At 40.7% G+C, this 25,494-nt stretch overlaps 1 protein-coding gene across 1 annotated transcript in view; it reads right to left on the bottom strand.

The window, feature by feature from the left end:
* The window catches only part of CPA6 (carboxypeptidase A6), an 82,818-nt gene extending 57,642 nt beyond the window's left edge, over nucleotides 1–25,176 (bottom strand). The window contains exon 1 of the mRNA XM_061448333.1: nucleotides 24,993–25,176. Within this exon, the coding sequence (XP_061304317.1) occupies nucleotides 24,993–25,090 (98 nt within the window). The 5' untranslated portion in view covers nucleotides 25,091–25,176. The remainder of the gene's footprint in view (nucleotides 1–24,992) is intronic.
* Between the last annotated feature and the right edge of the window lie 318 nt (nucleotides 25,177–25,494).

Genomic DNA, 25,494 nt, shown 5'->3' with positions numbered 1-25,494 from the left:
TCTGCTCATGACGTGACTTCAGCTGCTTCTTAGGGCAGTGCATTTCTTCAAGTGGTATTTAGTATTTTCTTGTGAGAGGCCCTTTGCAGACACTTAAGACAGTCTTAAACCCCAGTGATGCTGTAATACATATATCACAGTTCTTGCACATACTTAACCATGTGTCTTGATAAAAAAGACACAGGATGCTAAATTTAAACATGTTTATAGTAGTTTGCAAGTTTGCAGTCTCACTTAACAGTGGGCGACAGATGGGAAAGAAGTGTGTAACACAGTCACACATATAAACAAGATAGCTATGCATAATTTGATGGGTCTGACTCTTCGAACTTAGTTTTGATATGCACATATGCAATCTGACTCTGCTTTGATCTGGATTTTCTGAAACTAATTCTTTCCTTCTTTTTCCTCATGACACAAATGAGTCCTGAGTATCTCACACAAAACTGACCTGCTACCCTACCTCTGAAAAATGGAACCTACAGTGCCGAAGAAAACCAAAGTACACCAAATGCAGAATGCTATTTAAAAACCAAAATCAAACTGAAGGCTTGGGGAGGGAAATAAATATTTTAGTGGCAATGAAATTATTTATTCTCTGAAGGCAGTTCCTGTAAGGCAGCTGCACCAGCCATTAAGGCAATTACATTTTGCCATTTTCATAAGCTGCTTGAGAAATAATTTTTCTCCACTATATTAATGCTGTGTCAGTTCTCTACAAAACCACTTCTGACTTAAGGGAATACTGGAGATATGTGTTGCATAAATATGGAGGCAAAATCCTGGGATTTACTTTTTTCTTGTATTAATAGTTGTTTGGGTGGGGTGACTTGGAATCCTCCAGAAACTTCTGTGCCTCTTAGTTTCTTGACCTTATAGGATGCCATAGTAACATTTCCCTAAGCAAAAAAGCGGTGCGTCTGCTTCTGGTTAAGGTAATAATGTTTAGTTTAATTGTGCCTATCTATCTAGGAAGTTGCAATTTCAAATACGATTGAAAATGACTCCAACCTCATGGGTTTTTCTTGAGCACTACTGTAACACTCCTGCAACTTCTAGCAGAGTGCTGTCAATTGACGGAGTAGTTTTGTTATGTCATAACAGTCTGAAGGTAGATAGGAGACAATGTTTGTAGGTATCTACTAAAATGCTGCCCCTTCCTGCCAAAACAAGTTCATGAATAGAATATTCTGAGCTTTGCACACTAATCTAACCACTCTGCACATTCTGACACACTTCCTTGAATCAGCTCAGAACAGCTTTTATTCCTGTTCCTCAGTAGCACAAGAAAAATGTTTATTTTTAAAATAAGCGTGACAAATAAGGATTAACAGGCAATGAATCAATTAACAATTAAGAACCTTGGTAAGGTTATTCACCTAACCAAAGTGGGCTAAAATAGTTCACCAATGAATAAATGCAGTCTGTGTATTCCAGCTGTGTTATAAGGCTGATTTTTAACTGCTTGGCAATCTGTGTTTATGACTGTTAGGAGAAAGGTTCATGTTAAATATTTAAATAATAAACCATTTCTTAAAATATCTTCCAAAAGAACTTGGTGTTCTTTTGTTTTTTGTTGGCGTTAATATACATCGTTTCATTCAAGCAAATGGAGTTATGCCTGTTGCATAAACTGAGAATCTGGTCTTGGGTTTTCATGTCTGCCGACATCTGGGATGTGCAGATGTTAGGGCAAAATGTTTATTGCAGGATATTTATTGCCCTGCAATTCCTAAGTTCATTATTGGCGCTTATTTAAAAGATACCTGCCTTGCATGGGCAAATAAATCTCTCTGCAGTACTGCCTCACAGCAACATTTTCATTCCTGATGTCTTTCTTTTTCTTCTCTTTTTTTTTTTTTTCCCCGTTTAAAAACCTCCTGATAGTAAAATGAGTTACATATAATACCCCAAAAAGCTGCTAACACCAAGGTTCTCTCCATGATACCAGAAGGCTTCCTGAGCTGAAGCGCATTGGGACAGTTGTCTATACCTGAAACGCCATTTGACTATGATGACAGTTTTGGGCAAGCAGGAAATGACGGGAGATTCCAGAAACTTCCCATTCTGCATGGAGAGAAAATGAAAACTTTTCTGTTTTAAATCCAACAGAAAGACCCAGTATCCCAGAATAGAGTGGATATAAAGCAGGCAGCATGTGAAAACTCCTGTTTAGATGCCTGGTCTTGATGACATACGGAAGGAAGCTTACCATGTCACAGGAATATCCTAAATACTGTGCATCTTAAGGATTTTTTTGGTTTTGTTTTCATTGTTCAGTTTTCATTTTAAACTGCTGTTTAGAACGCAGAGAACACAGGCTGTTCTTTTCCTCTGTGGGAGAAAGGGGATCTAGAACAGGGAATCATACATACTAATGCAGTCTGTGTGAAATAAGGAGTATCAGTCTTCGAATTTATCATAAAAGAGGCTATAGCAAGATTAGTGATGGCTTTGTAGCCTGTTCCTAACAGATCCAGATAGCTGTGCTTAACATGGCAATTACGTATTTTATATGGTCTGTTACTAAAGGCATAAACTGTTTTTAGTGAGTGCTGCAATAAAGCTGTTCAGATTTGCCCATTTGCTGGAAAATAAAAGTCTGCTTGCAGGCCTCATTGTTCACATTTAGCTCATCTATGACATTGAGCATTTTGTGAAAATAGTGAAGAGTCAAGCCAGACTTTTCTAAATCCTTTTCTAGTAAAGCCAAACCTTTGCAAGCTGTACAGGAAAATAAATTACAGAAAGATGTTAGGTCATCTGCTTTTTATCATCTTTTTACAGGAACAGCAAAGATTATGTTATTAAATATTATTAATATTGTAAATAGAGGAAACATAAATATTACATTTAATAAATATTAATATGGAGTTTTAGTAGTAGATTTCCAAACTTTTTAATACCACTCAGCTGAGAAATAGTGCACAGTAAAAGTGAGCAGTACAAGGAAATACCATATTAAAATGTTCACACCAAAAGGATGCTAAGTAGGGTAAGGCAGGGTAAGGCAGTTTCAGCACAATAATAAGGAATGGCTGAAAAATGTGAAAGAAAAAGAAGAAAAGCAGTGAATTCTTTTGTTTGTTTTTGTAAACTGGAAACTCTGAGGTAGCAATTTACTTCAAGGAGTACAGTCTTGAGCATCAAGAAACACATATTGAATGTCTGAACATACAAATAAGTGTTAAACGAAAGACTACCACGGTACAGATCTAGAGAGGTTCCCAGTGTTGCTGCATGAAGGACCATACTCTAGGCGCCTCAGATAAGCACAGTAATCCCACTTCTGACCAGAGCCAGTTTCCTGCGTCCAGGAACTGTTCCTGCCCCGGTGCCTACAGCAGGACACTTTCCTTTTCCTTTCCTTAATGCCTCAAGTATTTTAATTACCTTAAATACGTCTTGATGGGATTTTTTTGTTAGCGCAGATCAATAGGTGGTTACCATCTTTATCAAATCATCTCAAGGAGAGCTCTCTATTTTGGACCAGTCTTCTAGCTTAGTCAGCAGAATGTACCTGTGGCAGGTGACAGACAGCCCTCTGCTTGATTGTAAAGTGTCACCTCACGAAGAACAGCATTGCAATGCTGAGGCACTTCGAACTGCCCTCGCAGAATCTCCTTGCTTTTTTCTCAGTAAACCATAGAACTGAAGTATTGTGGAGAATAACACTATGCAGTGTGTAAGGGGAGGTTTTCCCCTTCTGCCCTCAAGCAAGAAGCTGTGAACAGTTGTGCTCAGTTTACTACAAGGGAAATTGCCAACGCCAGACAAATTTCTGTCATTTAAATCTGCAGCCCAGCCTGTCTCTCTCCAGGGCTGTTGGGACTTGCCCTGCATTTCTGAAGCCCACTCATGGTAATATGACTCCATTTGTAGTAACTTCAAAAGTGAAAGCCTGGTGTTAACCACTTTTGTTATTGGAGAATTTGTATTTCCTGTTACTGATACCTTGGTTTCCATAAAGGAGTGGTTCAAAAGACACCTTTGCAAACAAACACAAGGCAAAAAATTACAGCATGAGAGTTCATGCTTTGCTGGTTTCGTGTTGGGTGTGGTGTATAGCTAACATATGTGGGACCTGTTATGGTGATGCACATCTCTCTCATGGGAGTAGCTGAGAAGACAGAAAGCACTAGTGAGAGAATGCCAGCTCTCCACAGCCACACGAGACCTGCCACCCAGGCCAAGGCGATGGGATGTTTCTCTAAGTCCACTCAGATGGGTGGCTCAGTACACACAGGTGAACTGAAGGACAAATACTGTTTACTAAATATCACTCACTTAAGTGCTCAGCGAACAAAAGAAATGGTATGAATGAATGATGCTGAACTGCTTCAGTAGTCAGATGATTTCTAATCTCTCGGGACAGTGATTTGAGGTGATCCAGATAATTACTGACACAACATCCTTCAGCATACAGGTCCCAGCATACAGATGGTGTCTGTCAATGGTTTATGTTAACCACATTTCCTTCTACAGTTATCTATTTGCTACTTTAAATACATTCCTGGTACAGAGCAGGCAATGATTCCATTTTTAGGCAATACAAATCTGATTACAATGGGAAAGTATTCTTCAGAAAAAGGAGCCAATGGTTGACTAAAGCTTTTAGAAAATACATAAGTAAAGGAATTGTGGATTGCTCTGGACAGAAGATACTCCCTATCACACCCACAAATACAAAAAACAACTAATAAAAAATACAATTTTGTGTCCTCCGCAAGACACCTCAGAGATTTCAGTCTCTCTATCAATGATAAATGATGGACATTAGGAAGAAATCTTTGCTTCAGGCATACTATTTAACAGCTGCAGTGTTTTAGACACCTTGTTCTTTAGGTGTTAGTGCTGGGGGCAGGGGGAACAGAAGCTACATAAACATTTTAATTCAGATCAGGAGTGCACTTCCAATGTGAACCTGAGTGTCCCCCTCTACCAACATAAGGTGCACACTACCAGTCTCATCAGTGTGTCTACTTGCTTACACAGACATAACCTGAAAGGATGTTTATTTTGACTCAATATGCCAAGACTTGTAAGTAAATCTTTGCTTAGGTTTAAACTTTACCAGAAGTCATACTTCAAATTTACCAAACGGACTATAACTACTGGAGGGCATTTTTTACTACAGAAGACCACTGTGTTTGAGAGTGTGGATGTATATCCTACACTACTGCATGGGGAAAACTTTTTCCCCCACTCAAATCCATGCCACAAACACATGACTACAAGTCATCCCACCTTCTGGTGAGAGAAGTTTCACCCTTAGACTTTTGTCAGATTTGAGGTACATCCCGATTTGCCAATAACTACTCATGAAGTATATTTATTTCCAGAGAAATAATAAGAAGTTTATCTATTTAGCTTCCAGAAGATTTTTATTAAAATATATTGTAAGTACCTCTGCTGCCTCTTTTTGAGGGCCAGTGAGAGCACTGAAAATCTGTCATAGAAGTTTCTATTCTGTTGAAGGCCGATTTCATCCAAACACACCCAGAGTAACTTTTGTTTTTACCTGCTCTACTTGACGTTTTCTGCCTGCAGGGGCACTACATTACACAAGTGCTGATTTCTGAATGCTAACAAAGTCGGGACATACTTAAATTGTAAAATAAGCTTTCTCAGATCCACATTAGACTCTTACGTAAAATATTACAGTTTTAAGCAAGTACCAATGAAACCAAAGCACTCTTCTTCAAAACCTCTCCATAAAACACTTTAATGATGCAGCTATGCATGAATGTAGCTTTCTAAAGGTCTTTTGCAAAACCATAAATTCTCTGCTCTTACAGATTTTAGAATCTCTTGCCATTACCCTATCTTTTAAAATTAAGTGCTGTAAAAGTTTAACTACTAATTCTGATGCTTCTAGCTTCTTTCCTCTTTTCAGTATTCATGTTTAGCTCTTTTTGAGTAACACATAAATGTCAGCCTTAAATTAGGAAGTACTTTGAACCAAAAGTGATGAATTTTACTAAGTGATTTGATAGATTTTAGGGGCTTTTTATATGCTCCTAGGTTTGCATTTCACATTTATTCTGAAGGTCAATTGCTGAGAGAATGAACTATGTAACAAAGGGGTTATCAGTTTGGTAGATAAAGTGAACAGATGCCTAATTCCCTGGGTAGATGAGTATTTGGGTGCTACTTTTTCACAGGAAGCCTGTTAATCTGGCAGAGCTTGATACAGTTTGCCACAGCAGTAAGTGGCATCCTGGTGCTGTGTTATTACTATTGTAAATCACCATGCTATCAGGCATGACCAGATAAATGCGGTACAGTACAGAAATGCACCAGATCCATGGCTGTCTTAGGGAATAGAGCAGGGTGGCTGCTAGCTTGCCATTTGTTGTGATTTTGGACGTGAAAGTGAAGAGATTCCTGATGTTGTAAGTCTACTTAATACTCACACTTAATGAGCAGCACTTAGAACTTGCCTTTGGGCATCTTCTGATAAGCAGAGTAGCTGCTGACTTCTCTTGTCCCACTGTTGTTCACAGTGAAAACAAAGGAAGAAAGAGAAGCCCTTTAATTTATGCTCCCTCTGATACCGGTATTATAACTGAAACTATTTTAATGATTTTCAAATCAGTTTAATAGCATGCTTAGTAATACCACACTACAATTTTGTTTTATATCAGATTATGAAAGATTCATAATCCATTGTGTAGCCATCATTGATCTAAGGTTTAGCTGCAGCACCAGTTTCTAAATGAGCACTAAACTGGAAGAGAAGTGGGAGAATTGTTATCACAAGAACAGGGAGGGCACTGAAGAATATAGAGGAAGTGAAGGGAAAGGCTAGGGGCATGGCTCAGCAGGAACAGACATCAAGAAGTAGAAAATGTGAATCTGGAGATTAAGAGGTGGGCAGTCAGAGAGACTGGCATAAAACCAAAAGGTTTTACATCTTTACAGCAAATACAGTTGGGGAGAAGGTGTGTCTATGGAGGTTAGAAAGCATTTGTATGGAAAAACTTGACTGTCAGCATAACACACTGGCATTTAATCATTTTCTGGGGTGCAGAAGTCGATGTGGCCTGTAATAAAAAGCACACAGAGGGAAAGAGGAGTACCTGCAGCCATTCTCTGTCTTGATGCTTTTCTGCTTCCCCAGTCATCGGTAACTTCGAGTATTGAAACACTTCGTGCAGCATATGAGAAGTTTAAAAAAATTTTGAGTATAGGAAACAAGCATTAGGGTATTTATCTGCTGGTTAAAGGTTCACAGTGGAGACTAATTTTCCATGACTTTTCAGATTACCAGCTATTCTTCACTGCACCATCCATGCAGAAGAGAAAAATAAAAGTAATTCTTAAGATCAGTATGAAATATAACCGCCTCTATGGCTCTAGAAGGTCTGACAATACAATAGCCTCAGACCATTCAGCAGAGCAGATATGTTGCATACAGTTTGGAGTGTCATGTAGGGACAAGAGCACTGGGATGCTGTAATCAATACACAAATTGAATACACTGAGAATGAACTATCTAAATTCCTCTATTTCTTAGCTCACTTCATTTGGAAATTATTGAGGCTTCTTTTAAGCAATTTCATGTTTTTATTAGGGTTTAATATCCAAGAGATAACAATCAGAATTATTTTTCTCCCTAACAGCAGCCTCTATCTAATTCTAACAGCTGTAAAGGACTTATTTGCAGAACACCTTAAATCAAACTACACATAAATAGGACCACTTACAATCTGTGTTTCAGATGACATGCTCTGTTTGCTCCTCGACTAATTTTCATTATTGACAAGCACAATTCCTCCAGCTGACTTCCTTTAGTAACAGGTTTATGATAACAGAGCCCCAAACCAAGCTAGAACCTATTACATAAACTTCAGAGTCAACCTAGTAAAGTAAGCCCTTGAGAAGTTTCTGACTAGTCAACAGGTGCATTAATGGCCTTGCAATGGGAGATATTCTAATTGCTTCTTTCAAATTTCTGCAACTGTAGAACTTCGGGTAATGCACAGGAATATTCAGGATCATAATTCCTGCAGTACAATAAATTTGTCCCAGCCCTTAGAAAAACATTTAGATATGCATATTTAGAGGCTTAGAAGAGCAAGATTGTAAGCCCTAAATATTCGAGCTGAGTGCAACATTTTACCTGTGTGGAGATCCTCTCAAGAAAGAGAAGGGAGGGGAATAAGCTTAAACATTAAATATTAAAGCAACCACAACCAGGAACACATGGCAGTCCAGACAGCCCATTGTCAGTTAAAGCATGTGGCAAACTCAAAGGCTCAATTTAAAGCTGGCAATATAAAGTCTGCACAGGCTGCCAAAGAACCAGATGTTTCATGCCTGGAAGACACTCTCTCTTTCCTTCACTAACTCTTTACTTATGGGTCCTGTGATTGATTTCCCAAAAGGCCAGCATAAAACATTCACAATCTCATGTGAGGTATTGTGATCACTGGCATACCTAAGAGCTTTTAATTTTTTTCTTATTTTTTTTTCTTATTTTTTAAAGAAAGGTTGAAAATCTTGTTTACCAATTTAAAACAAGAAAAATGACCCTTTAAATAGTTGATCTTACTACTTCAAGTGCTTTGGACTTACTTGGGCTCAAAATCTGCTACCAACATGACTTAATTTATGGAGAAATATTTGTAAAATGGAGCATATTATCTTATTTAATTTAATGAAGTCAGTTTATGGCTGATAATACAAATATTTGTGTAAAAATGTGGGGTGAAGTTGAGAACTTCTGGTCACAACATAAATTAAAATGCATTACAGTTTCATTTACTTTGAGAAGTTTGTGACTTTTGGGGCTTGTTTACTTCCAACTCCAACACGTAAACTTCTGAAGCCAACATTCCCCAGAGTTGTTCAGGTTCCTGAATCAACGTCTGCATTTTTCCCCAGCAATTCAATACGTAAATAAAAAATAAGGTGGCAGTGTTAGTCATTTAATCGAAAGGAACAACAAAGCTATGAGCTTGAAGCAAAAGTGTGACAAGAACATTCCTTGAGTAGAGAATTCGTGCACTAAGGTTTGGGAGTCCCTTGTGTTACCAAGAGAAACCTAATCTACTTTATGGGAGCGCTGCTAAACAAAGTCAGAGGTCTCATTAGATGGTATGGTCTTTATTTCCAACCAGCTGAAAAAAGGCTCAATGCTCTGAACTGGAACTTGCGAAAATCTCACCTATGTGCCTGGTAATCACTTTTTACCCAAATTAAGGAGTGTTGAATTTTGGCCGGATTCTGATTTAATTCCATCAAAACCACCCTGCAGTACCTTGGCTGCCCTCCCAAATCTCTAACTGGCAAAGCAGCAACTCTGTGTGTGTTTTCAAAGTTCGAGATGTGGTTACAACTGAGCTATGGCTTGGACTATTCATGCTGAATGTTATGTGCTGAGTTTGGCTGTTCTGCTGAGAGAAGGTATGGAAGATGGGGAAGGGGCTACTATGAAAGACTCAGCTCACTGACAAAGCAGAGCAAATCCCATTAGTACCAATTCTCCATTCTGGAGCTATGTACCATCTGGGGTAGTAAGCAGAGATCATTCACTCTTCTACCAACCTACAACTGATTTCCTGAGACATGCCTTTAGATTTGTTTATTACTTGATTTTTAAAAAGCATTTAGTGCACTGATTATTTGTTAAACATCAATCTGAAATACAGTTTGCTAAACTAAGGAAAACCACAAATGCAGAGACCTTTGAGTATTATGTCTTCATCACCGAAATACCAAACCCTCCAACTGAGATTTTATGTCATTCATTTTGTCTAGACAACTCACTGCTGTGCTCTTAGAAGAAAATACTTCATGCTGCAGAACTTGGATTTATGAAACATGGCGCAAACATGTCCTGCCTAGCAGCAGGCAGACAGAAAATGCCTAGGGTGTTCTGTAATTGTCCTGGGAATATGGTTTCTAAAACATCTCAGATTTATTACTGTAACTTTCATCAGATACCTGAAGCAGTAAACGTTTCTAAAGTTTTTACAGTTTTTATCTAAAAAAGATGGATTGTTTAGTCTACCTTACTGGCTGACATCATGCTATTCATACTTTCTGTATGAAAGACTGCTACCTCTGCGTGTTGCTTTGACTTAACAGATTTGAAGATATAATGGACACCTTTCCCATTTCAGAAACGTTGATACAGATATTTGAATGCATAAAAACGTACATGGAATTTTTAGTGACAAAGACATTGCTATCAACTTCATCCAGGATGTGAGTTAGCTTGGACTGAAATGAACAGGGTAGATAAACAATTGCTCTAAGAGACATTATGACCTCCTGCTGACGCACCTCTTTATTGATAACAATTTCCAACTCATACATCTGAAAAAATACTAAAGCCAAGCAAATAAACCAAGAAAATCCAAAGGGTTAAAAAGAACGAGTTACCAAGTTCAGAGGGTGTCAGAAAGATTTTGCCCGCTGGTCTCAACTTTCTCAGCCTTACTCACATCAACTCAATGTTAAGAAACGGAGCTTTTTCTATTGATACCTAATGGAAACTATCAGTTTACGGAATCATAGAATCATTTAGGTTCAAAAAGGCCGTTAAGATCATCATGTCCAACTGTTAACCTAGCACCGCCAAGTCCACCACTAAACCATATCCTTAAGCAAGCACCACATCTTTTAAATACCTCCTTGGATGGCAACTCAACCACTTCACTGGGCAGCCTGCTCCTGCTTGACAACCCTTTTGGTGAGAATTTTTTCCTAATATCCAGTCTAAACCTCCCCTGGCACAGCTTGAGGCCGTTACCTCTTGTCCTGTCACTGGTTACTTGGGAAAACAGACTAAACCCCACCTGGCTACAACCTTTCAGGTAGTGGTAGAGTGATAAGATCTCCCCTCAGCCTCCTATTCATTTCCTAGACCCAGTTCATAAATGCAATTTAGGTTCTTTCCTGCTACAATAATTCACAGAAAGATAATGAAATGCTGAAGAGAACTGCTAGCCCCTTAAACAAATCATCTCATCAGCATTTACTGCCTTCTGTCCAACTGAAAACAAATCCCTAAATTGAAAGCATTCAAGTTAATAAAAACCACTTAAGCTTATTTTCACCTGTATAAGACTGCAATTCATCATACTGCCTGGATTCACTGTCCAAATTACCTGTGTTAGAGCTGAAACTACTATTACTTGATTATACTGCAGATACAAGACAACAAAGACCTGGAGTTATCTGCTGATCCAGCAGGTGGTAAAATGCCAGTCCCTACCCAGAACAGCTCTGCAGGCTGTTTACGATGAGACATGAGGACAGTGAAGTAGAAGGGGGGTGAGAACTGAGAGACAGGTACAAGGAAAAGGAGCAGGTTTTTACACAGCAGGCTGTAATCTCGGCTCAGCACCTGCACAGCCAGCAAAAGGAAAGGCCCTTTGAAAACAACAACTAAGAAACTACGTATGGGGTAGGCCTTCTGCAAAAGAACTTTTGATGACAAATGCTATTTCCATCAGGAATCTGTTGCTTGCCAAGATATGTCCCCCAAGCAGCATTTTCACTAAAAATCTGCTTCTGCTGCGGTAGCACCCAGTGATTTTATCAGGGAGCCTCTAATATACTTGCTCCCCATGAAAGGTGAAACGCTGGAGAGAGGGAAGGAACAATTTGGTTGGTCTATTTAATTTTGCTGAGGTTTTTGGTAGATAAATAAGATGTAGTTCAATTTGACCGAAATGGACTAGAAGAATGAGATCACACTTCATGTGAATGGATATATGATGTTTGCATTGTTTTATGCTACCTCGAGTGCACAAATTTTGAAACCTGTGATCATTATGAACCTCAGCCTTGCTCTGTATTTTTTTCTTAGAGGAGGAGAGCTGCTTTGATATGGCTGATTGAGCAAAATTATAAACTGAAGATCTGGGTTTTTTTCTTGAACTGGCAGGATGGTCCATGTCCACTGAACACTAAAATCACAACCCAAATACACAGCTGTGTTTATTTTTGTCATTAGGTATTTTTAAAAAATCCAGATAAACCCACATTCTCTGCTTTCATATGAATATAATTTTTAAATTGTCTTTTTTATATTGTACACTGACATAGAGTGAATTAATTTCTGTCTGCAATTATTTCAGTCTATAAAGCTGTGATGTGCAAAATATGTATGCACTGAGCTACCCTTGATGTATTATGTGAATTACTACCACAAATGTAGGGCTGTACAAAACTATTAAATTGTCAGCTCCATACTTCTGAAGCTTCTTTCTTGTTACATTCATCTTGTGCCCAGTTATCCTTACATAAAGTTTCACGGAAAATGGAGTTGGCATACTACATGGCTAGGAATAAGCTGCCAAAAACTTACATTATGCAAAAAGCAGCAAAATATATGAGGTGATACTTTGCTTTTACATCAGAATGTTGGTTTTGCCATCTCAAATGAAAAAATATATCTTTTTGTTGTATTTCCATTTTTCTTTTGTAAAATTCAGAGTGGAATGGCCTAAGCCATACATCAAGACAACATATGGCCAAAATACCAAAGGCCTCTCAGCTTTGGCTACTTTGCTTACCCAAAAGACAATGTTTCCTTTGGTTAATCCCCATCGTAACATAGGACAATTTACTTCCACCATAAACTCTAATTTTAAATTCCCCCTTCCCTGTTTCACATGAGTAATAATTAAGCTTAAAACAACAAACCCTGCAGGCAATGTGGAAACAAGTCTTGAATACAGCAAAGAGTGCTTGGTGTCCTCGCACTGAAAGCAAACTTTCTTATGAGCACGATGTCGCTCCTAAAAGCAAGCATCTGCCTGTTCCTCATAGACAATGGATTCCAGTCTTCCTCTGACATTACTTCACTGTACAACATCTGGTGTTTTATAGCCATGCAATTTAAAAATAAACACTCTGCATGCAATTTTATCAAATCACTTTAAAATTATTACCTTGAATTCGCCCATTTATAGCAGCAAAGTTCTTTACACAACAATTAATTTTAAAATTCCTTCTTTGTTTGCTTTAAGTTTGTGTTATTTTTTGTGCCATGTTTTTCAGTGGGGCAGAGACTGCCAGTTGCTAAATACACCCTAACAATCATGTTTTCCATTGGCTGCTGTGAAACTGGTCCTTCCCACTGAGATCCCTGCATTTTCCTCCTGCATAAAGTCCCTTTTTTTTGTTCTGTTTATTTTATATGTTCAAAAGAATGAATATTTTGCATTTTCATTGACCAGCTATTAGCTACTCCATCATTAAGGCTGTATTTCATTAGCTGTAACAAGATAACTGGAATCTTGTAGATCCATTACCTGTAGGATAAACCTTTAAATATTGTCTATCACTTCCCTTGGTTAATGTCACCACACAGTAAACACACCTGTATATTAGAAATCTCTTTCCTCAGATCTCGTAGTTTTCACAGGCCTGTCCTCTTTAACTGTACAGGAGGATGCTTTTTGTTTCCTGTTTGCTTCTTTTTTTCCCAGTATAACTGTGCAGCCTGCAGCCGGAGTGACTTGCTACAGGCTCTGCGAGCAAATGCCTTCTAATTCAAAGACCACCCCCAGTGCAGTTGCTATACATAAAAGCTCACATGTATTTTTGTCTACAGAGATAATGGATGCTGGATTAAAGAAAAACAATGCAGAATGATCAGATTTCACAGGGCACAGTGTGGATCCCTTGTTCTCTGTAATTCTGTACCCTAAACTGTTTCATGGCACTGTCTCGCTGTCTGCAAATTGGTAGGACTGATCCAGTCTGATAAGGTAAAATCTACAGGTTTTCTCCTCACTTTTACAGTTTCATTCAGCAGAAGCAAAAGATCAGGTTTTCTGGATTCCTGGACTCGTTCACCCACCATTTTTCAGTGGAGCTTTTATAGCATTTGGAGAGGTTGCCCCTCATAAAAAGGGGACAGAAGACTTAACTCATCCAGAGCACTAGTCTATACTGACTCCTTACCATGTAGGAGACAGACTTTACTTCACTTCTCCATCATCTCCTAAACGCTTAAGTAGATAATCTTTCTACGGTTTTGTACTATTTTCCTATCTGTTTGTGGGCTATACGTGCTAATAATTACAAATCCCTCTCCAATTTGGTCAGGCAAGGCATCCTGTGCTAACTACTTTTCACTCATCATACAGCCAAAAAATGACAATTACCTTATGGAAAAGAGCTGATAGGTCCAAGGAAAGAAGGAAGGACATAGGAAAAATAACACACTGGTGGGTTGCATGCTGCTCGTTGTCTAAGGACTAAGCATACATGGAGGGCTTGGATGCTAGGGTGGGACATTGCTGGTCCTCAAACCTCCAGGTCTGTGACACCTACTAACCTTTTTCTGACCTGCAAAAGTACTTGAGCTCACTGGACACTTATTTCCTAATTTGATACACATTTTTGGCAGGTGAAGCTAGGTGCAAAGTCTTGAAAGACATAATTACCTCATGTGGTGAGCAGCATACATCGTAGAAGGGAGGAAAGGCTGAAGCCTCTGAATCCTCTTTTATCAAATTTGAGACTGAAATACCCACATTTCTATCTCCATGTTGACACAGAACTGTCTGACAAGGGCAGATCAGTGTCTTCGTCATGGGCCGGTTTGACAGAGGTTGATGATGTTGACCAGCTGAGGTTCTTTGCCTGGGGCCTCTGAGAGATACGATACACCAGATGTGCTCAGACACTGAACAGCCCATGCCAAGCAGACAGGGTTTCCCAGAGTTTGTGGTCACCCTTCTGCTGAGCAGAGAAGCCCTAGGTTCCTGTGCTTCACACTCCTTGCAGCTACTTTGGAGGGAGAATCACTAGCCTCAGGACAACTTAGTGTTGAACAGAAACAACTCTTGCAGTAGGGATCAAAACCTGCATAATTACATATTTCACTCCAGTTACAATTCTAGGCTAGGCCCCAGAATATACATTACGAATTATTTTTTTGCGTTGGATAGTGAATATAAAAGCTTTTACTGTTTATACTCTAATGCTTTGATTTCCTCTGAGGCTTTTTTTGATAGCCCATGATTTTAAGACTGTATATTTAAGACTAAGATAACTGCTTTTGGTAAAAGCAAAATAAAAGAACCTCAGCTGAACAGACTGAAGGTGAAACTAACTGTTCACAAAGAAAGCAAATATTTTAGACTGTATGTTCTATTAAAAATCTCCATATGCATTTTTTTTTTGCATTGTCACTACCATAGGCAGATGCATCAGGGATCCAGTCTGTTAATAACAGAGTAGAATAAAGACATGACGTGCTGTCTTTGTGCCACAGGGTATGTTTACGCTATGTACTGCCGGCAGTGTCACAAGCGCATTCTGCTGAGACACTTGGCTTACTAGCCCAGACTTGGCAGCGTGCTTACATGGTGACTCTTTTTATTTGGTACAGATTTTAGGCAGAGTATGTTCTTGGCTGCTTGTCCTATACAGTTCAAGGTTTATTTCCCTGTTGAAACTGCACCGTGACAAAAAAAGGCAGATGCCATAGTAAAATGTCCTTATTTAAATGTCTTCCTTGTTTTCTTGACAAACACAGCTTGTTTCCTTAACAACAACCTATTTGATAAATATAGAGATTCTTTTTCCGTAGACACTATCATCTTAGTCTTGTCTGTTTCGTAAAGAAGGACTTACATCTTCTTCAGACATCAGCCAGCCTCATCTAGTTGATGATGTCCCTGCTCACTGCAGGGGGTTGTACTAGATGACCTTTGAAAGCCCCTTCCAACCCAAACTACTGTATGGTTAGGAATGATGCCTCTTTGCTTCGAAACCCCAAGTATGATGATGGTTGCTACCAAGGTTAACATTTTCTTTGGTTTTGCACTTTTAGGAAGGCACTTACTTGAAAACAGGCATCCCACTATTCTCCCTGTGAGCCTGAAACACTCATCTGGAATTGTTCCATTGACATGGGTCTGGAGGGGAGCCTGGCAGTTGGGACTGAACAAGAAGCCAGATTCTGCCGAGGTAAAACCATGGTGTGCTCCTCGGAGTTCATACCTGGAATTTAACTGCTTTCAGACAACTGTCTCCAGTGCATATGTGCATAGGGAGACTGAGAGGCTTGAGGTATGTAGGCAGGTCCCAAAAAAACAGCCACTCCCACCCCTTCCCTGCGCCAACACGAATACCCCAGAGGCTCTGCAGCAGCCAGATCCCAGCTTGACAAGCTGACAGTCCAGGGGAAAAAAAAAAAAAATAGGGAAAAAAAAGGAAAATTGCTTTTTTGCTCTCTTTGCTCCTGGAATTGGCTCACTATACGAAGAGGAGTGCCAGTCTCTGAGCAGGGGCTGCACATCTGGAATAGCAGGAGCACAACTGTCTGCCCTGGCCATTAGCAGGGGTTCATGGGGTTTGGCAGTGTCACTGCACTGCAGCCTTAGAGTAGCATCTGGTGGTAATCCTGGTGGGAGTATGGTGGAGTAAATCAAAGACTGCACCAGGTTTTTGTCAGGCCTGCTAAAGCAATTTCTCATGACTGTCTTTGAGGCTTGACTTTCTTTCAGGGTCCTATCCCATACTTATATAAACCAATGCCTGACTGCTATGGATGAATCTGTTCATTTATTTCAACTAAGTTAGCACCTTCAGTGTTTTGGGAGAAAAAAGCCTGGCTAAAACATGAACATTTGAAAATCCATCCACAGACCACAGTTTTATCATATATGGAAAGCTGCTTTGAGGTTTCCCCAAAACCTTCTCTTCTCCAGGATGAACCTTTCCAGCTCTCTCAACCTGTCTGTGTAAGAGAGGTGCTCCAGCCCTCTGAACGTTTTTGTGGCCCTCCTGTGGACCCTCTCCAAAAAGTCCATGTCTTTCCTGCATTGAGGGCTTCAGAGCTGAATGCAGTACTCCAGGAGGCGTGTCACCTGAGAGAAGCAGAGGGGCAGAATCACCTCCCTTGACCTGCTGGTGACACTGTTGATGCACGGGATGCATCACAAAAAGCCATCACGTGAAGGACATGGTTGGCTTTCTGAACTGTGAACACCCACAATTATTTTTAATCTAAATTAAAAATAAAAAGAACCTCTTTTTCTCTCTCTGAGTGAACCATGAAGTGCTGCAAACTGTATCATTAGTCTTGTGAAGGAATCTGAAATATGGTATGATATATGAAACAGTAAGTTTTTCTTAGAATAACCTTACTGTAATAAACCTCCTACAAATTCATTTTCAAGGTCATGCTTTAATAGTCTCCCCTGTATAGAAGCCTTAACCGAGCTGTAGATCATAAAGAAAAGAAAGAAAGTTTTGATTTAATAATTCTGTTTGTTTCATGGGTGTGTTTAAGCAGTCTAAAACGTCTCTTTAGCAAGTGCTGGTTTCTGTATTGCTTTGCCTTGTAACTTTATGGTGTGGCTTCTCTTTTAAAAAGCACACTTGCAAGCCTCATCATTCCCCAGTGGAAGAGGGGCTTGGTAGAACCTTGTTTGCCCTAGCATTCAGCTTGCAGAGAGCAGACACGCAGAAGGAATGGGTTTGTGCTCCCTGCCTGCTGCTGTAGGCCAGCCTGTGTCAGCACCCACCCCAAACCAGGCATCCTTGGGGTGATGCACAATGCCTAGCTTTTAGTTTCATAAGAAAGCAGTGAGGTCCTTGGTCTTCATCCTCATTAGGCCAGCTAAAAAGGTAAAAAGTATCAGAAAAAAAAATGGAATGATTTATCCCCATCCATTTGTTGGTCTGAATATCTTTTCAATTCAGAGTACTTTGGCTGACCCATGCTCAGGTGTCTTGCACAAAAAGCAGTTTTTTTAGAGTTTTGCTTCCAGATGCTTTCCTTAAATTCAGCGTCTGTTTAAGGTCCAATTCTGATCTGATATACTGAGGTGTAGATTTGTAGCACCCTTAAAATCCATGCGTGCTTTGCTGTAACAGCAATATCAAATCAGAACCACATCTTTGTACTCAACCATGTAAACAAAGCCTTTAAACCAGAACCAGAATTTACAGGAAAAGAAAACATAAATTGAGATTGGGCCCAATTGTCTCAGAAGTTTGCTTACTGGAGGTCTGCATATCTGAGACCAGCAAAAGTCCTGTAAAGCTCTGCAAGGAGTTTTGCCTGCAGCAGGGTTTTCAGAGACGGGTATAATGTATAATTGTAATTATTGGTTCTCATTTTTCAACCCAACCTGCTTATCATTGTAAATAGAATGGAGGGTACAGGATTCACTGAAAGTTGTTTTCTGCATGAAAAATAATACTGATAGCATGAATATGTAAGCTAGGGGGGCAGGGGACAGTAGCAATGTTGTTTATCTTAATATTTTTTTGGTGTAGAGGGTCAAACTGCAGGAATATTCCCCTTATCTCCTGCCTGGGAGCAAAACAAATCATACTGCTTGAACAGTAAATATACAGGATGGTGAACTACACTGCCTGATTTCAGTTTTTACTTCTATATGCATACCCAGAGCAGGTTTTTCTTACAAGACTACTGAACAGACGCCCGATATATGATCAGCATGCACCTTTCTTTCTTGGCTTTTGCCTGAATATTACACACACAGAACACTGTTAAATACCATGTTCTACAGTAGAAAGGGAGTACAATTTCTGTTATATATTCAGAGGTAAAGTTGAGGAGAAAAGGTAAGTGAAGAACAGTTCTGCAAAACAGAGATGACAGAGTTTACCTCCTGGAGATAGGGAGAAATGATTAATGGTGGTCATTCACCTTCAACTAGATGGAGCAATAAATGTTTCCTATGGCATTTTGACCAAGTAAGGCTGTTTCAGACATATGGATGACATTTTTACAGATACTAGAATTTCAGGAGACCTTGGGATCCTGCTTATTGTGCAGTGTGGGATACAGCTCTGCGGTGCCTGAAACTAGAGTTCCCCACAAATTATTAGCAATGTATTCAAGGAAAGCAGGTTTTTGGCCTCCCTTTTCCAAATTTGCTCCTTCCAGAGCCATGATTTTCCTTCTGGACTACAAGTAAGTTCCAGTGTCTTACACGTGAATTGCTCACATATTTTAGATTCCAATTTTCTTAATAAAAAAAAAGGAAAATCAGTATGTGCGTGATTTATATAGCATCTGTCCCCTGTTAAATGCTTGTTAAAGTCCTGTACAAAGCATTCAGAGTTGAGAACTTCATTTTAAGAAGCCCATGAGAGACTCTGGGAGAGTTAATTCGCAGCAGCAGCAGCAGCTGAGGTGGGTATAGTGTAGAAGTGGGAGCTCTAGGAAAAGCTTTATCTCTTTGCTCGCTTATTTCCATGAGACAGAGAAAGTGGTGGATTCAAAGTGGATACTTTAGTCTGAGGGTCCAGATTGATTTGATATGTGAGCTGTCTTTTTTTATGAGTATCTCTGTTTAAGTTCACCTTAAATGTGTCCTGTTTTTTTTTTTTGCAGAACATAACTGTATGGATCAAGCCTGGACATGAATTTTCTTTAATACTAAACTACATTCCCATTTATAACATATATACTTTTAAAAATGAGGGAAGTATAAATGTCTACAGGAATTGATTTTGCACTTCCCAAAGAATTATTCTTATTGGAAGACCATAGGTTGCATCTAATATAGAAAACCTAGGAAAGGTTCTGAGCTCCCAAGCATGGGTGCAAGATTTGCCCAGGTCCTGATTTTTCATATCTTCCCTTACTCCTCATGTTTTCTGCCCTCTTCCACCTGCAAAGGGCAGACAGGAACCCAGAACACCACCCAATGGGGTCCCAGTTTGTATGAGTATGCAACCATGCTCATATGGTGACATGAACCTGGATATTGATTTGAACACAGCCATAATGAACCAGGACCCTCCTTGCCTGGCATTCACTTCACCTGGGTGATGTGGATATACATTGTGGTTCCAATTATTAAAAAAAACCAAAAAGAAGTAAAAAAGTAAAAAATAAAGGGAAAGAGCAACTGGAACACTTTGTATTTCTCATTTATAATGAGGAGGACAGAGAGCCTTTAAAAGGTAAATTTATTGTGCCTGGACTTAGATGAGAAAAAGAACGAGAACTTGGCAGTATTTTTTTTTTTTCCCTCTAAAAGAACGTAAAGGATATTCTACAGGAAGAATACCAGGTGATGAGAAAGTTCAAAATTAGAGCTGTGGTGTTAGGACAAGAATGGGTAATAGAGGTCCCAGAGTTCTTGTGGGTTCCACTGATATGTGCTCTTTTTAGGAATCAGTGGTGCTTTGATTAGAGAATTACTGGTTATTCTAAAAGAGAATACTTATAATTGTGCTAGAGAGCTCCCAGCTTTTCACCTTTAAGAATCTCCCCAACACCATCTAGAGAAGCACTAAGTGTTGTTTTCATCTGAATTAATATGATCAACTTCCATCTAAGGCTGGTGGTGTGCTTTCCAAGTACTTTTTTTTGCCAGTTTTATGACATTTCACTTTGACGTGGGTGTGGGGAAGGAGAGCTGAGCAGCAGAGAGAAAGAACCATTTTTACACAGCAAAGCAGATCTTTTAGTCCCCGATTAAAACATTTGGAAAATCTGCAGAGGGGAATTGCACAGGAGTTCCTTTCCACTTCTCAATTCCCTCAGCAACTCGCTTTCATCACACTCCCATGTGTTTTTTCCATGAGACAGAAAAATTGCCAGCTATTGTGTGTAAGGTATTGTGAGGATCAGAGGCACTTAGCTATGGTATGTAGGGGTATTAGTGGGCATTAAAATACTTCAAATTTGCCAGATGCTCTCAGATTTGATATCTGTGCTTATCTACATGAACAGTTGGTTTATGAAGCCTTCAGGATGTGATGTCCTAGTAGCTGCAGCATACTGCATCTTGGATTGCAGAACATTTCTTTACTGATTTCAATTTCCTTGTTACCCATATCACTCCCATCTTATTTTACACTGTTGTTACACAATAATATAAGCACATACCATCGCCTTTACCTGGCCAAGAGAAATGACAATTACCTGCAGCATTGCAACACACAGAAGTGTAACCTGCGGTTAACAGTTGGACTTGATGATCTTAAAGGTCTTTTCCAACCTAGTTGGTTGCATGATTTTGGAGGAGGTAAAATCTTGATCCAGTATTTAATAAAGTCTCCAAAGAGTCCAGCAAAAACCTTAAAGAAGGTCTGGTCAAGTTTTTTGCCTGCATTTGGTTATTTGAGGTGAGATAAGGCACACTTCTGAAAAGGCTTTGGAAGAAGACGAAGTGGGGTAGAAAATGGGAGGAACATGCCCAACTGCCATCTAAGGTGGAGGTAGGTGAGTTGGAGTAAAAAGATCTTAGTAGTGTTTTTTAAAGAATAAATGAGAGAGATGCTTTTTGTCCTAAGAAACCTTGACCTGCTAATGGGTAGCCATCTCATTCATAGCATTCCTAAGAGAGGAAGATTGCTGCATTTGGTCAAAACCAACCACCAGAAGTCCACCTGTTCCAGTACCCTCCTATGGAAAACTGTCAAAACACAGCTACCCAAGGAAGAGTATTACCACTAAGTACTGTTCCAACCTACAGTCAGTTGCAACGCAGTGATCTCCTGGGCTGGATGTCCTTTCAGTAGCATACCTGGCAACTCTCCCTTCCACAGACCAAGCCTGGACATGAATTTTCTTTAATACTACACTACACTCCCATTTGTAACATACATACTTTTAAAACCAAGAGAAGTATAAGTGACTACAGGAAGACCATAGGTTGCATCTAATGTAGACAACCTAGGAAAAGTTCAGAGCTCCCAAGCATGGGTGCAAGCTTTGCCCAGGTCCTGACTTTTTATGTCTTCCCTTACTCCCCACATTTTCTGCCTTCTTCCACCTGCAGAGGCCAGACAGGAGCCCAGAACACTATTTCACATCCTTCAGCAAGGATTCTTCACTTGTGGAGTGAAGAAGTTTATTTTCAACCTGGTTTCTACTAGATTAGTTTTATATCTCCTGCTTGTAACTGGAAGAAACAGGGCACAACTTATTTCTATCCACTACCTCCATGTCACTCAAAGGTTGCAGACATCTGTTAGGCCCTAAATTATTTCTATTAGAGACCAGAGTCCTAGAACTTAAGCCATTTCATGCATTTAGTTATCCTTGTTGCCCCTGTCTGAACCTCTGGTAATGGCCTCCTGCAAAATCCACTTCAATATATCACATACACTCTGCCCAAACCCTGATGTGTCCCCTGCCCTTGCCTATCTCCCCTAGAACCTGTGGAATACTCTGCCCAAACCCTGATGTGTCCCCTCCCCTTTCCTATCTCCCCTAGAACCTGTGGAATACTCTGCCCAAACCCTGATGTGTCCCCTCCCCTTGCCTATCTCCCCTAGAACCTTTGGACAGAGCATGCAAGTGGGAGAAGGAAAAATGTGAGTACAGTTCTGAATTTGCTGCAGGGTAGCTGGTTAGCAGGGTCTTCTAGAGGTGAAGGCAGTAGCTCCCAGCGCCTCTTGAGGTACTGCAGGCACAAGAGCACAGAGGCTGATTGAACTCCTGTATGTTCTGTGAGATAGCTAAAGGCAAATACACCTGATCTTCAGTGAACTCAGTGGGCACGAGAGCTCCTGCCTCCTTGCTCAGACGTCCCAGCTATTTGTTGACTTCCTGAAGGTATCTGGAATGCATTTGCATAAAGATGTGTCCATATGGCACAGCTGGCCTGCTCTGAACACAGTTTGGAGAGGTTGGCTTGGAGAAACATGTGCAATTCCAGTTAATTGTCTTGGGTTGGAGTCCTCAGCTAAAGAGCTGCAATTGCTCTGTACCTCCTAGTGCTGGCCTGAGTTTGTGAGAAATATTTTCCATTGCTTTTTTTGTTCCTTTTTTTCCTTTCTCTTATCCTTTTTGCCCTAATTCTATTTATGCCTTTCCCCTATATGTTACAGCCTCATAGAAGTGACTAGGATTGACACACATTTCTTAGCACAAAATGAAGTCAGGTGGCTGGGACACCCCTTTTATTGCCTTTCTCAGAAAAAGGAAAAAACAACCCGAAACCCTACCAAAATATTTTTCCCTTTAGGTGATGATGAGGTTCAGGAGTGATGGCAATACCCACTTAACTGTTCCTACTCAATTGCACACACAGAGGGAATTAAATGATTCTGCCCAAGACATTTGGCTGATGACAGATGCCTCAGAAGGACAAGATGTAGTCATAATTCTGAAGGAACCTTCATCCTGGTACAAACAATTTTTTTCATCGTCTCTTATTGACACAAATAATGCCAGGGTAGTAGGAATGGAAAAGATTAGTAGAGTGGGAAAAAGATCAGGTTATTTTTCCAGTTTGTGTTACACATGTGTTACACGTTCTGGTTTCTGTTACAAATGTGACCACATTTTCAGCAAGGCTTGTAAATATATCTTGGCCCCCTACTACAATTGCCTATTGACCAAGGGTTTTTATAATGAACTCTAGCCTTTTATTTTTTATTATTATTTTCTTTTTTAGTAGTGATTTTTGTTGCGCTTGCCGAAACTCTGGAAGCTGATGAGACACCTTGTTTTTCTGGACTAGACTCTATGCAAAATCTTCTAGGACGGGGATCAACAGGGAGAGTTTGGGTGCGTCCTTCACACGTCACTTGGGGCACATAAAATGATTCAACAAGAAAATGAGTTTTAAAACTTGTAACAGTTGGTGAATCACATGCTTAGCAGAGGCCAAATACATGAATCTGCATGCATTGTTCTTCTATTTTAACCAACTGGATTATAGATGGACAATCTCACTTAAACGTAGAGGATATTAAAATGTATATTTTGACATCTTGTACCTTGATCAATGGATAGCTCATGTAACTAATATTCAGAAAAAGTTATGTACCAGCACTGGGAATGTGTTACTCATCTCAATGTCATCTCCAAATAAACTCAATACAATCCTGACTTTAAAACAATTGGGTCTTATCAAGACCATGACTGTGCAATGGGCTCCAGACAGAGCAAACAGTGCAGGTGCACAAACCTTATGCCATGGCTTTGAAGAACAGTTCACTGTTCTGCCCCATTCCTTTCTCCACTGCCAGGAGAGCTCCTGAGTGTGGTGGTCACTTTGGTTTCACATAGCAAGGATAGACACCGGGACAGAGGAACTAACTGGACATGGTGGAACAGCTGTCAAATGTTTAACTACTTTCTGTCACTAACTGTGACCCAGGGGTGAATGGCTTCATATCACATTACCATGTCCTTGAAGCTCAAGGCATGTTTTGAGGTTTTTAAGCTTCATTTTAGTAGTGGAATTTCCATGCCTGGCTTGGCTACTTTAATACAATAAAAAGAATAATACAGTTCCTACTTCCACAGGGAGGTGTGCTTCTCCGGAGGAATTTGCTGGTCAGTCTAAATGAATTTTATAGTGTCTGTGAAAAGATGGCTTCTAATGCCCCTATGTATGATTGTCTTTTCATTTGCATCACAAAGCTCTCTATTTTGTTAAATACTTGCTAAAACCGAAGTGTTTAAGCCAGGCAAAAAGAACATACACTTTGGAGGCAAAGCCTAGCACTGATACCACAGTGTGCCTTTTATTACTGCTTAGTTCCGTCTTTCTAACACGCATTTGAACTTCAAATGAAAACAAAAGTAAAGTTAAAAAAAAGGCTAGTTTGAAACACATGTAAAAGTCTTCACTTGCTTACAGGAAGGTTAATCAGGTTCCCCTATTGGTTGCACTGTTTATGCATTCAGTAAGACCACACATCGTTCAACTTTAAAAAAAAACCCACACGAAAATCGTCCCCTCAAGGAAAATACAAACCTTCATTCATTTCAGAGCACGGTGAAGCCTCTGTGCTGTACAACCACAATGTCTCTTTCTACAAGGACACTAAAACTTTCCTCCCCCGGTGCAGCATCCTTCCGATTACTGTAAGAGACAGCACCTTTTGCAAGAAAGCGCCGGAGCGTGCCATACTGCATGGAAACAAGCAAACCAACCTCTCAGCAGAACCCGTCTGTACAAGCCGGTTCTTGGGACAGGTCAGGGGAAGGAGCGCGGCCGCGGAGCTACTGCCGCCCCTCCCGGGCGGTAAGGGACGGCGGGCGGACAGACGGACAGACTTACCCGGCGTACCGGCCGCCGTGGCCGCGGAGCGGCAGCGCAGCCTGGAGGCAGAGCAGACAAAGGGGCAGGAGCGTGGAGAGGCTCCCGCGGAGCGGCATCGTGCGGGGACGCGATGCCACCGAGACCGCCACCGCCACCACCGGTGCCGCCGCGCCCGGCCCAGGTGGCGAGTGCCGCGCACAAAAAGCCGGCTCGGAGGCGGGGGCCGGGAGGAGCGGGGAGGTCGGAGGTGTCTCTGGTGCCAGCGGCGAGAGAAGAGAGTCGGGGGGGGGGGCCGGGGACGGCGGCGGGACGGGGCGGGGAAGGAGGGCGGACGGGAGGTGCGGGGGGTGCGCGGCCCCGCAGCCGCTGCCTGTCCCGGGGGTGGGCCGGGGGCTGGCAAGGGGAGGGCTGCAGCCAGCAGCCCCCCGTAGGGACGGCGGCTGCGGAAAGAGGGATGCGAGGGGTGGGCTGCACCCGCAGGTGCTGCGCCCAGTGAGCGCAGCGGTGAGCGGCGTCGGGG

Source organism: Pezoporus flaviventris, unplaced genomic scaffold (assembly GCF_033815535.1).
Source record: "Pezoporus flaviventris isolate CSIRO_AGI_PZ_B2104156 unplaced genomic scaffold, CSIRO_AGI_Pfla_v1 ptg000007l, whole genome shotgun sequence".
Classification (NCBI taxonomy): Eukaryota; Metazoa; Chordata; class Aves; order Psittaciformes; family Psittacidae; genus Pezoporus; species Pezoporus flaviventris.
This window is presented reverse-complemented; position numbering and strand designations above follow the sequence as displayed.